Genomic DNA, 12,142 nt, shown 5'->3' with positions numbered 1-12,142 from the left:
CTTCTGCTCCGGCGCCTGGAGCACCTCTCCCCCTCCTTCTTCACTGACCTTGGCGCCTGCAAGGCTGTTCCTCACTCCTCTCACTCTCCCAGCTGCTGTGTGGTGCAGCGTTTTTTTCCCTGTCTTAAATATGCTCTCACAGAGGCGCAAAACAACATCGCTTATTGGCTCGGCTCTGGTCAGCAGTGGGGCCCTTACCAAACATGGGGCAGCTTCTAGATCCTTCTCACAGAAACCACCCCTATGGCCCCCTGCTACCAAAACCTTGCCACGTAAACACATGTAAGCCGAATACACACACTTGAAAAGTCTTATTCAAAGTGTTGTGCTTTCTTCAGAATTCAGGTTTTTATATTAATTCTTCCTTAGGTTAACAATGAAGTTTAGACTTTCCTTTTGAAGTATATGAGTTAATAGTGGAGAAGAACAAGTAGGAAAAATTGCTGTTGGACAGAATTTAATAGACTCTTCTAAGATTACACTGAAAGTTTTAGGACCTATTCTGACAAGGGCATGTGTCTCCAATGTTAGTACTCCACTTTCCATATTACAGAATTGCAGCACAATACTGCCTTCTGTGTTATTTAGGAATTGTGAGAACAGGTATATTCCATGACTCAGGATTGTTTAGAAGCTATTAGATGCACTGAAGCACTAGTCAGTCATTTTTTATAAGGTAAACTAACCTATATTTCTGGTGTTTGCGTTTACAGATACAGCAAGTACAGACTGTGCAACCAGTACAGCATGTCTACCCACCCCAGATTCAGTACGTGGAGGGAAGTGACACAGTCTACACAAATGGAGCTATGTAAGTTGGTTATTGATCAAATTTATAATGTTTACTAAAATATGAATTTAAATGCACATTCTTTTAATGACGTCATATGGACTACTGTATTTTAAGTAGCAAAGTCAAATTATGAGCCCTCAGATGTTGCAATTCACATATAATAGAACAAATATAGTTTTTCCTTTTTTTTTTCTAAAGAAAAGTATTTCCAATCCTTTGTTTCATGTTTGAACTTCAACCTAAATATGACATAGCATAGAAGTAAAAATGTTGCTACTTGTAGATCTTAAATGACATTCAGTGTATATTTGCATAAAGTAATGAAAAGCGTAGTAAGCTTTGTTTACCTTGGATTGTATCATTCTCTGTGGAATGGAATGGAATGGAATGGAGTGGAATGGAATACAATACTACATCCTGAGTTGGAAGGGACCCACAAGGGTCATCAAGTCCAACTCCTGGCACCACACGGGTCTATCCAAAAATTCAGACCACATGACTGAGAGCATAGCCCGAATTCTTCTTAAACTCCAACAGGCTTGGTTCTGTGACTGTTCCTGGGGAGCCTGTTCAAATGTGCGACCACCCTCTCGATGAAGAACCTTTTCCTGATATCCAACCTGAACCTCCCTTGTCACAGCTTGACTACATTCCCTCGGGTCCTATCACTGGTCACCAGGGAGAACAGATCTGTGCCTGCCCCTCCGTTCCCCCCCATGAGGAAGCTGTAGCCCACGATGAGGTCTCTCCTCAGCCTCCTCTTTTTGAGGCTGAACAAACCAAGTGACCTCAGCCGCTCCTCATATGTCTTCCCCTCTAGGCCCTTCACCATCTTTGTAGCCCTTCTCTGGACAGTCTCCAATATTGTTCATGGCACTGGAAAGCCAACTTACAAAGCTTTTTGTAAAATTGAAAATGGCTTAGGTCAAGGCACCTAAAAATGAAAGAACAAAAATACAATGAAAAAGGTAGCAAGTTGACTGCTGTGGTTTAACCTAGCTGGTATCTAAGCACCACACAGCTATTTGCTCACCCTCCCCCCTCCCTCTCTGGGATAGGGGAGGGAATCAGAAAAAAAATCTGAAAGCTTGTGGGTTCAGATAAGGACAGTTTATTAGAACAGAAAAGAAAGGGTAACGGTTACGTTCAACATCAACAACAGCATTCCACCCTCGGTGGATGAAGAAACACAAGAAGATCAGAAAACCGATGAGCAGGAGCCTGATTACATCAACTCCGAACTTTGTTGTGGAAGTAGTTATAGATTAAAAATAATGATAATAGTACTACTAATAACAATGTGTACAAAACAAGTGATGTACAGTGCAATTGCTCACCACCCGCTGACCGATGCCCAGCCTATCCCTGAGCAGCCAGTCCCCTTACCCCAGCTAGCCACCCCTATATATTGTTCGGCATGGCGTCAGATGGTATGGAACACCCCTTTGGTCAGTTTGGGTCACCTGTCCTGGGTCTGTCCCCTCCCAGCTCCTGCTGCACCCCTAGCCTGCCTGCTGGCAGGACAGAGTGAGAAGCTGAAAAGTCCTTGGCTTGGTGTAAGCACTGCTCTGCAACAATTAAAACATCAGCGTGATATCAACATTATTCTCATCCTAAATTTGAAAGACAGCCCCATACGAGCTACTAGAAGGAAAATTAACTCTATCCTAGCCAAAACCAGGACAATATAGCCACCCCTTATTCCATACCATTTATGTCATGGTTACACACTTTCCAATACATTCCAATTAATCACCACTTTTCATATATGTATATATAATGTCCACTGAGTGTGTGTAGTCCATGACTGACTTCGGGATCCATCTGTCACAGCAGTCTTTCAGAGCAGAAGAGATGGTGTGTGATGTTGGATCGTCACACGTTGAAGCCTGTTCTCGTTCCATCATATCTCTGTGCTTGTCCATTTCTATCAAAATTCATTCATCATTATCTGTGTGGCAGTTACTGTGATACCATTAATAGGACATTGACATATAGCAATCAGGGTAGTGATGACATACAGTATCATATAATAACTAACATAATACAATTCAACTCATGAGCTATTCTCATCCAGTATTAAATCCCTTTGAGGTATACATTGGACCTCCCCATTCCTTTGCATTACCCACCAAGTGCATCCAGGTCCCTGAGCAAAAGCAATACCACAAATGGATTTGCCTTTTCCTGAGGCAGGAGTAACCCAGACTGTCTTCCCTAGCATGTTTCCTACATGTACTATAGCGACTTTATCCCCTTCTACAGTACGCAACAGGTTTGATTGGGCAAGTCCATTTTGGATACCCTAGTGTTGACTAACCAGGTGCCCTTTGCCAAATGCATATCCCAATTTTTGAATGTCACAGCACCCATTGCCTTCAGTGTGGTCTTTAACAATCCATTGTATTGCTCAACTTTCCCGGAGGCTGGTGCATGATAGGGGATGTGATACACCCACTATACACCCACTCAATACCATGCTCTTTGGCCCAAGTGTCTATAACGTTGTTTTGGAAATGAGTCCCACTGTCTGACTTGATTCTTTCTGGGGTGCCATGTCGCCATAGGACTTGCTTTTCAAGGCCCAGGATAGCGTTCCGGGCGGTGGCATGAGGCACAGGATATGTTTCCAGCCATCCGGTGGTTGCTTCCACCACTGGAAGTATGTGGCGCTTGCTGTTGCGGGTTTGAGGGAGTGTGATGTAATCAATCTGCCAGGCCTCTCCATATTGATATTTCAGCCATCGTCCTCCATACCAAAGAGGCTTTGACCATTTGGCTTGCTTCATAGCAGCATGTCTCATAACCATGAACAACCTGTGCTATAGTGTCCATGGTCAGGTCCACCCCTTGATCACAAGCCCATCTGTGTGTTGCATCTCTGCTTTGATGGCCTGAGGTGTCATGGGCCCATCGAGCTATAAATAATTCACCTTTATGTTGCCAGTCCAGATCTACCTGAGACACTTCAATCTTAGCAGTCTGATCCACCTGCTGGTTGTTTTGATGTTCTCCACTGGACCCGTTCTTGGGTATGTTAGCATGTACGTGGCGTACCTTTACAACTAGGTTCTCTACCCGGGCAGCACTATCTTTCCACAATGCTGCAGCCCAGATGGGCTGCAACTGCCAGTTGCTTTGCTTCCATTGCTTCCATTGCTTTAACCATCCTAACAGGGCATTTGCTACCATCCATGAATCAGTGTAGAGATAGAGAACTGGCCACTTTTCTCGTTCAGCAATATCTAAAGCCAGCTGAATGGCTTTCACTTCTGCAACTGACTCGATTCACCTCCTTCAGCAGCTTCTGCAACTCATCGTGTAGGACTCCATACAGCAGCCTTCCATCTCCAGTGCTTCCCCACAATACGACAGGACCCATCAGTGAAGAGGGCATATTGCTTCTCATTCTCTAGTATCTTGTTGTACAGCGGGGCCTCTTCAGCATGTGTCACCACCTCCTCTGGTCATATTCCAAAATCTTTTCCTTCTGGCCAGTCCATAATCACTTCCAAGATTCCTGGGTGAATGAGGTTTCCTATTTGAGCCCGCTGGGTAATCAGTGCAACCCACTTCCTACATGTAGCATCAGTTGCATGATGTGTAAAGGGGGTCCTTCCTTTGAAAATCCAGCCCAATACAAGCAGTTGGGGTGCCAGGAGGAGCCTCCGGGCAGATCTTCAGTACCAACCACTTCTGAAGCAGATTGAACTCCTTCATATGCTGCCAATATCTCCTTTTTGGTTGGAGTGTAGTGGGCATCAAATCCTCTGTATCCCTTGTTGCCACTCTCCATGCTACCCCAGCCCGAGAGACAACATCGGTTGGCTGCCTGGATGTCTGCTCCCCAAGCAGGGACACCAGAGACGGACACGCGCGTGTCTAGCTCAAGTGCCAATTTATTGCTGCGTAGCATAGTTTCTTATACCTGTACACGCGACTGCCCCGGATCCCCGTGACCCTATGTTCCACCCACGGTCCCTCCCAATCCTCCCTCCACATCTCCCCCCACATCTCCCCCCTCCTTATGCTATATATCACTCCCCCTTTGACGCACCCCCTTTTCCCGTTACAAAAGATATTAGCATAGTACAATGTTAGCTAAAGGCAATCATTCTCTTCTTCTTGTGGCAGGCACTGCCATCTGTTATTAAGAAGCAGGTTAATATTCACTGTTCGCAGGACTAGCTTTTCAAGCATCTGTTGCAATAGTCGAAAGAGCTGGGGCAGGAAGAGCACACCAACACCCAATAATATCACCACCGACAAAACTGCCGATAAAAGAGAGGTTATCCACGAATCTGGCATTCCCAGCCAATCTAGTCAGCCCTTCCCCCACCAGTCTCGGTAAATGCAATCTCCATACGAGCTCTTCAACAACTCCTCAACCGCACCCTTGGCTCGCTCAATTGCCATTGTCGCGTTCTTTGTCCAATCAATACAACAGAAACCTTTGACGCCAGCATCCTCCAACTCAGAGCAACCGATGCCGGTTCGAGCAAGCAAGTAGTCCACAGCCAGCCTTGTCGAGGACAATCCTTCTTTAAGAGCTTCCATGCCGTCGATGAGGTTTGTCAAAGCCTTTGCTATGCGGTTGGCATTCTTCAGTGCCCAACAAGCTAACCGCTCAATCGTCTTAGTATTTCGAACGAGCTGTGGGAATATAAAAAGCATCTCAACAATTGTTTGTGCTCAGGTAGTCAAATACCATCCGTCATCGCAGTCCGGATCTAGAGTGGGTTCTTTCAACGAGTGCCTGTGACGGCTCCCCGCCTCCCCTGTGGCGTTCCTGATGCCATCGGGCGCGAGGGGACTAACTGCCAAAGTACCGAGTGTGCAAGGTCTGCCATAAGCATTAGGGGGAATAGTCAGGTAAGCCTGACCACCCCCACAAAGCAAGAAGATTCCCTGCGGCAAACGCAAAAGTATCGAGGGACTGTCAAATACCACGATTGTCGCCCACCTCTTATCATCATATTCTGCACCGGGCAGATGCATTGGAGGGATCGTCTCTGCCATGGTAGCATCCAGCCACCTACATGGAGGGAGAAAACGCCTTTTCGACTCCGTCATGTTGAAAAAGATTAACCCACTCCTGCGCATGTCATTGTGCATAACTGTACCCAAAGTTAGCCAGGGAGAGAGTTCTTCAAGTGCCAGGGTGCTATAATTCGCAGCTAATATTGCAGCCCAGAGACTGAACCCCCAGTTCTGTGTCTCCTGGTTGTTCGGACCATTAGACAACACTGCTGATACCTGCAAATTGCAGATGTCATTGACGTTGCCATTATTGGGCCATTATCGGTTTTCAGGGTGGTAGGCGCGCCTAGGACTACAATAGCCACGCAAAGTGCGGCAATACATTGTTTCGCTTTCTGGCCTGTACTAGCGGTAGCCCACATGAGACCGCTGCATGTGTCAACTGCTACGTGCAAATATTTGAATCGCCCAAAAGGTGCAAATTCTTTGACATCCATCTGCCATAACTCATTGGGGTGGAGACCCCGAGGATTAACCCCCGCGGGCAAGGGTGCTGTGGTGTTGCAAGCGCAACAAGCTGCCACTATGTTTCTCGCTTCAGATAATGGTAGATGAAATTGCCGGTGCAAAGCGAGGGCAGACTGATGAAACTGATGGTGGGATTGGGCTGCTGCCTCTCGAAGGTCAAGTACATAGCAGGCAGCGTCTGCTACCCGGTTTCCCTCAATGATAAATCCAGGGATCTCAGTATGACTATTTACATGCTGGATAAATACAGGCCAAGGTCTCTTGGAGAGGGCACTGTATAACAGTGTAGCAGTAACAGTGCGGGGAGTCGTACAGGAGCAACACAGCTGCGCCGCTCGAAAACAATACTGACTGTCAGTGATAATATTCAAGGGCTCATTTGGGAAGCGTGTTAAGGCAAGCAACACGGCTCCCAGTTCCAGTTGTTGAAGTGACACTCCCGGTTCTTGCCTGACCTCCTTTTCCCACATGATCCCGTCCCACCATACCACCGCAAATTTGTGCGTCGACCCTGCGGCATCTGTGAACACTGTGCGGGCCTTCAGCGGTTGCTGGGCAAGCGGGACCACTGGCAGTATGGTGACAAATTGTACAATTACTGACCAAGGGGAAGTCCGCGTCACTTCCAATTGACCAGGATACCCAGCCAGCACGGCCTGGATTGACATACTGTTCCTCTGCAACAAGTCCAATGAGGTTGCAGATTACTCACATGAAACTGACACAGGCTCTACACTGGAGCATCCGACTGTTCTCGTTCGGGCCCACTGTATGGCGAGAGCTAATAGGTCCTCCCACTGTGGTAACGCAACCTTCGGGGCCACACAGTATCCAAAAAGAGTGGGCGTTGACTGTCCCCTTGGTGCAATATTATGACCGCCCCCTCATGCTGTAGTAAGATATGTGCCTGAATTCCCTTCCCCAATTCCCGCCTTGTGAGCCCACCCGCCTGCATGCGCGAAAAGAAAGACTGCAACAACTTTTGATGTGTAGGTAACAATCGTCGTGGCGCCGTCAGGTCTGTGTCTCCCTGCAGCAGGTCCGTGAAGGTCTTCATCTCGTTCGGTGCTAGTGTAGTGGGTTTACGTGGCAAGGTTTTGGTAGCAGGGGGCCATAGGGGTGGTTTCTGTGAGAAGGATCTAGAAGCTGCCCCATGTTTGGTAAGGGCCCCACTGCTGACCAGAGCCGAGCCAATAAGCGATGTTGTTTTGCGCCTCTGTGAGAGCATATTTAAGACAGGGAAAAAAACGCTGCGCCACACAGCAGCTGGGAGAGTGAGAGGAGTGAGGAACAGCCTTGCAGGCGCCAAGGTCAGTGAAGAAGGAGGGGGAGAGGTGCTCCAGGCGCCGGAGCAGAAGTCCCCTGCGGCCTGTGGTGAGGACCATGGTGAAGCAGGATGTCCCCCTGCAGCCCATGGAGTACCACGGGTTCCACGCTGCAGCCTGTGGAGGAGACCACAATGGAGCAGGTGGCCCTGCACCGATGGAGGCTGCCGCCTGTGGAAGACCCCTGCCCGAGCAGATTCCAGGCCAGACCTGTAGCCCGTAGAGAGGATCCCACGCAGGAGCAGGTGACCTGGCAGGAGCTGCTGCCCGTGGGGGACCCAGGTTGGAGCAGTTTTCTCCTGAGGGATGGATCCCATGGTACAGACCCATATCTGGAGCAGTTCTGGAAGAGCTGCTGCCTGCAGGAAGCCCACGCCGGATCAGTTCATCAAGGACTGCATCCCGTGGGAGGGACCCCACAGCACAGGGGATGAGAGTGACTGAGAAGGAGCGGCAGAGAAGTTCTGTAGACTGACCATAACCCCCATTCCCCCGTTCCCCCATTCCCCCATTCCCCTGCGTCGCTCAGGGGGAGGAGGTGGAAGAGGGTGGGTGGGGGGGAAGGTGATTTTGGTTTCTTTCCTTTGTTTCTCACTTCTCTAGCTTGTAAGTAATAAGCAATAAATCTTACTGTCTCCCTATCCTGAGTCTGTTTTGCCCGTTACAATAATTACTGCGTGATCTTCTTGTCCTTATCTCAAGCTTTGAGCCCTTTTCATCATATTTTCTCCCTGTTCTTCTTTGAGGAGGGGAGTGAGAGAGCGGCTGTGGTGGAGCTTGGCTGCCCACTCGAGGGGAATCACCACAGCTAGCAACACAAACTGTCATAGCCTATGCATTGAGCCTACGAGCTGTTGCAGTTGATTCAAGGTTTCTACTTTTGGGTTCGCTACCAACACCTTCTGAGGCTGAACCACACGAGCATGCATCTGAGTGCCTAAATACTTCCATGGGCTTGTTCTCTGTGTTTTCTCTTCCCCTATTGCTAATCCCTGTTTCCCCATGGCCTGAGTAATTGTGTCTTCTAGATCATTCGGTAACGTCTCCCCTGCCACTAGGCTGTCATCCATGTGTAGCATCATCAGCTGCGGGGAAAAACAAGGTCCCGTGCGCTGCAGCATGTCCAAATCGGCACCCGTGGCAGGATGCCCCGGTGTGTTACGAGCCGCTAAAAGAGCCTGCTCCGCCAATACTTTTATATTCTGTTCCCACAAAGTAGTCTGCGCTGGCGTTAAACATAGTCGAGCTACCTGTCACCAATCAAATATGAGTGGCCCGGAGGCAGCAATAGTGTCCATCAGCAACTGCGTTGCTCCCCCTCAAATCCCACCCTCTGAAATAGCCTTTTGCAACTGCATCAACAATTTATAGTCTATAGGCTCCCAGCCTCTCCCTTGTCCCTGCATAATAACTGCATAATAACTGGATATGCGCTTATCCTTCAGGATGTAATTGAAGTCTTTTCAAAACGCACTCCCGTGCCACTGCATTCCAACCCCCATGCTGATTCGCACTCTCCCACTCCTTTGATTGTGCCTCAGTGGCTGCTGCTGTGTTGCCCATCTGTATCTGCATTTTTGTAAATCCTTTCAACAACCGCTCCATGCGCTCCTGCAAATCCTCCAACTGTTTCTTCACTCCCTCTTGCTGTTTTCGCACCAAGACTGTCTGCCCTGATAAGGGTGACTCCCTCTGCCCTCCTCGAGGACACTCTTGCCTTTGATCCCATCCCCAATCCTCCACTCCCTCTTCCAAAGGCGCCATATGCTCCGCGCAAGGCAGAGGCAACAGCATACTTGTCCCTGACATAGATGCAGAAAAGCTGGAGGGAGGCAGCAGAGGCAAGGAAAACACTGGAATAGAGGCAGAACTCTCCCCCAGAAGGCACCTCACGCACTGGGAATCTGATCATCGTGTTCCCCACCATCGTCCACCTCCCACCCTGACCTTCCTCCTCAGTTTTACTCGCAGGTAGGGAAACCTTAAAGACAGGGACGCACCAAGGCTCCCCACAGTCCCCTATGGGGGCCCTGTCTTCCCCTGAGTCCTTCCCTGCTCCCTTCTCCCTATCACTAGTGTCCTCCATCTGTGTCCCTTCCCCTGCTATTTTGTCGGCCGCCGCATTTTCTGACACATTTTCCGACGGGGCACTCTATGACTCCACCTTCACCTCCTGACCCTGCCTACAGTCCTCTGACCCTTGCAACATTCCTGCTGCCAACTGTCATACGGAGCGCTGCTCCCTCGCCTGCTTAAAGGTCTCGAGGATCTTCCCAAAAGCAGGAATCAACGCCAGAGCCTCCTTATTCACATTACAAGCCGCTGCCCAAAGTTCCTCCCCCCAACTTTTCTAGTGTTCGCCATTCCAGACACTTGGACAGTGAATCAGCAAATCCCCGCCGTTGCATCCACTGGAGCAACAGATGAATCTCCTTCCCCTTTTGTGCGATTCCGCACTGATTCCCTAACCCCTTCAGTGTACTCACCACATGGATGCCATGGCTATCAGCTTTCCACTCCCTTACCCACCAGGCGGCCGCCCACTATTACTTCGGGGTCAGCAAATGTTGCCACTCTCCGTGCTACCCCAGCCCAAGACACGACATCGATTGGCTGCCTGGACGTCTGCTCCCCGAGCAGGGACGCCAGAGATGGACACGCACGTGTCTAGCTCAAGTGCCAATTTATTGCTGCGTAGCATAGTTTCTTATACCCGTACACACGACTGCCCCGGATCCCATGACCCTATGTTCCACCCACGGTCCCTCCCAATCCTCCCCCCACATCTGTCCCCACATCCCTGACGCCAAAACCCTAGGGGTTGACCTTAAGTATCCCCAGGCGATTTCTGCCAGAGGCTCCAGGTGGGGCCATTCTCCTGGTCTGCAGTGTAGAGCACATTCTTTACATCTTGTCTGGCCCAAGGACTACTGCATGAACTATCTCCCTTTTAATTTGCTCAAAGGGTTGTTGTTGCTCGGGGCTCCATTTGAAATCATACTTCTTATGGGTTACTTGGTAGAGCGGGCTTAGAATCAGACTGTAATTTGGAATGTGCATTCTCCAAAAACCCACGACACCTAGGAAAGTCTGTGTTTCTTTTCTGCTAGTTGGTGGAGACATAGCTGTTATTTTGTTGATCACATCCATTGGGATTTGACGGCGTCCATCTTGCCATTTTATTCCTAAAAACTGTCTCTCTTGTGCAGGTCCTTTGACTTTATTTTGTTTTATGGCAAAACCAGCCTTCAGAAGGATTTGGACTATTTCCTTCCCTTTCTCAAAAAATTCCTCTGCTTTGTCACCCCAAATGATGATGTCACTGATGTACTGCAGGTGTTCAGGAGCTTCCCCCTGTTCCAGCACAGACTGGATCAGTCCATGTCAAATGGTAAGGCTTTGTTTCCAACCATGGGGCAGCCGATTCTAGGTGTATTGGACACCCCTCCAAGTGAAAGCAAACTGTGGCCTGCACTCTGCTGCTAGAGGGATGGAGAAAAATGCATTAGCGATATCAATTGTGGCGTACCACTTGGCTGCCTTTGATTCCAGTTCGTACAGGATTTCCAGCATGTCCGGCACTGAAGCACTTAGAAGTGGTGTGGCTTCATTCAGGCCATGATAGTCCACTGTTAGTCTCCACTCACCATTAGACTTTCACACTGGCCATATGGGACTATTGAAAGGGGAATGAGTCTTGCTGATCACTCCTTGGCTCTCCAGTTGATGAGTTAGCTTGTCGATGGGAATCAGGGAGTCCCGATTGGTGTGATATTGCCGTCGGTGCACAGTTGTGGTAGCGATTGGCACTTGCTGTTCTTTGATCCTCTGCAACCCCACAACAGAAGGGTCCTCTGAGAGACCGGGCAAGGGAGACAACTGTTTAATGTCCTCTGTCTCTAAGGCAGCTATGCCAAAAGCCCACCGGAACCCTTTTGGGTCCTTGAAATATCCTCTCCTGAGGTAGTCTATGCCAAGGATACACGGAGCATCCGAGCCAGTCACAATACAGTGCTTTTGCCACTCATTCCCAGTTAGACTCACTTCAGCCTCCAATACAGTTAGTTGCTGGGATCCCCCCGTCACCCCATAAATACAGATGGGTTCTGGCCCTTTATAGCTTGATGGCATTACAGTCCACTGTGCACCCACGTCTTCTAAAGCTTTGTAGTTCTGTGTGTCTGACATGCCAGGCCACTGAATCCACACAGTCCAATAAACTCGACTGTCCCTTTCCTCCCCCTGGCTGGAGGCAGGGCCCCTCTAATCCTGCTCAGAATCTTCATTTCTGTGTCTGGAGGACTGCCCACTGGAAGTTGGAGCAGCAAGCTTCTCAGAGAATCCCTTTTTCCCAAATGTTTTTCCTTGCAACTCACGTACCCATGCCCCTAGGGTCGAGGTAGATTTTCCATCCCATTTTCTCATGTCCTCTCCATGGTAAAACATAGGTAAAACCACAGGGCGGCAAAGGGTGTGTACCCACTATGTCGTCTTCCTTGCACGGATGAACACTTGC

At 49.1% G+C, this 12,142-nt stretch overlaps 1 protein-coding gene across 2 annotated transcripts in view; it reads left to right on the top strand.

Annotated features, from left to right (window-relative positions):
* LOC137847010 (transcription factor RFX3-like) overlaps positions 1–12,142 on the top strand; it is a 236,061-nt gene that overhangs the window by 106,337 nt on the left and 117,582 nt on the right. For both annotated transcript variants that reach the window (XM_068665209.1, XM_068665210.1), the window contains exon 3: positions 714–811. In XM_068665209.1, the coding sequence (XP_068521310.1) occupies positions 714–811 (98 nt within the window). The remainder of the gene's footprint in view (positions 1–713; positions 812–12,142) is intronic.

This window comes from Anas acuta, chromosome W, assembly GCF_963932015.1.
Source record: "Anas acuta chromosome W, bAnaAcu1.1, whole genome shotgun sequence".
NCBI classification, from domain to species: domain Eukaryota; kingdom Metazoa; phylum Chordata; class Aves; order Anseriformes; family Anatidae; genus Anas; species Anas acuta.
The sequence above is the reverse complement of the archived record's forward strand: the minus strand, read 5'-3'. Positions and strand labels throughout refer to the sequence as shown.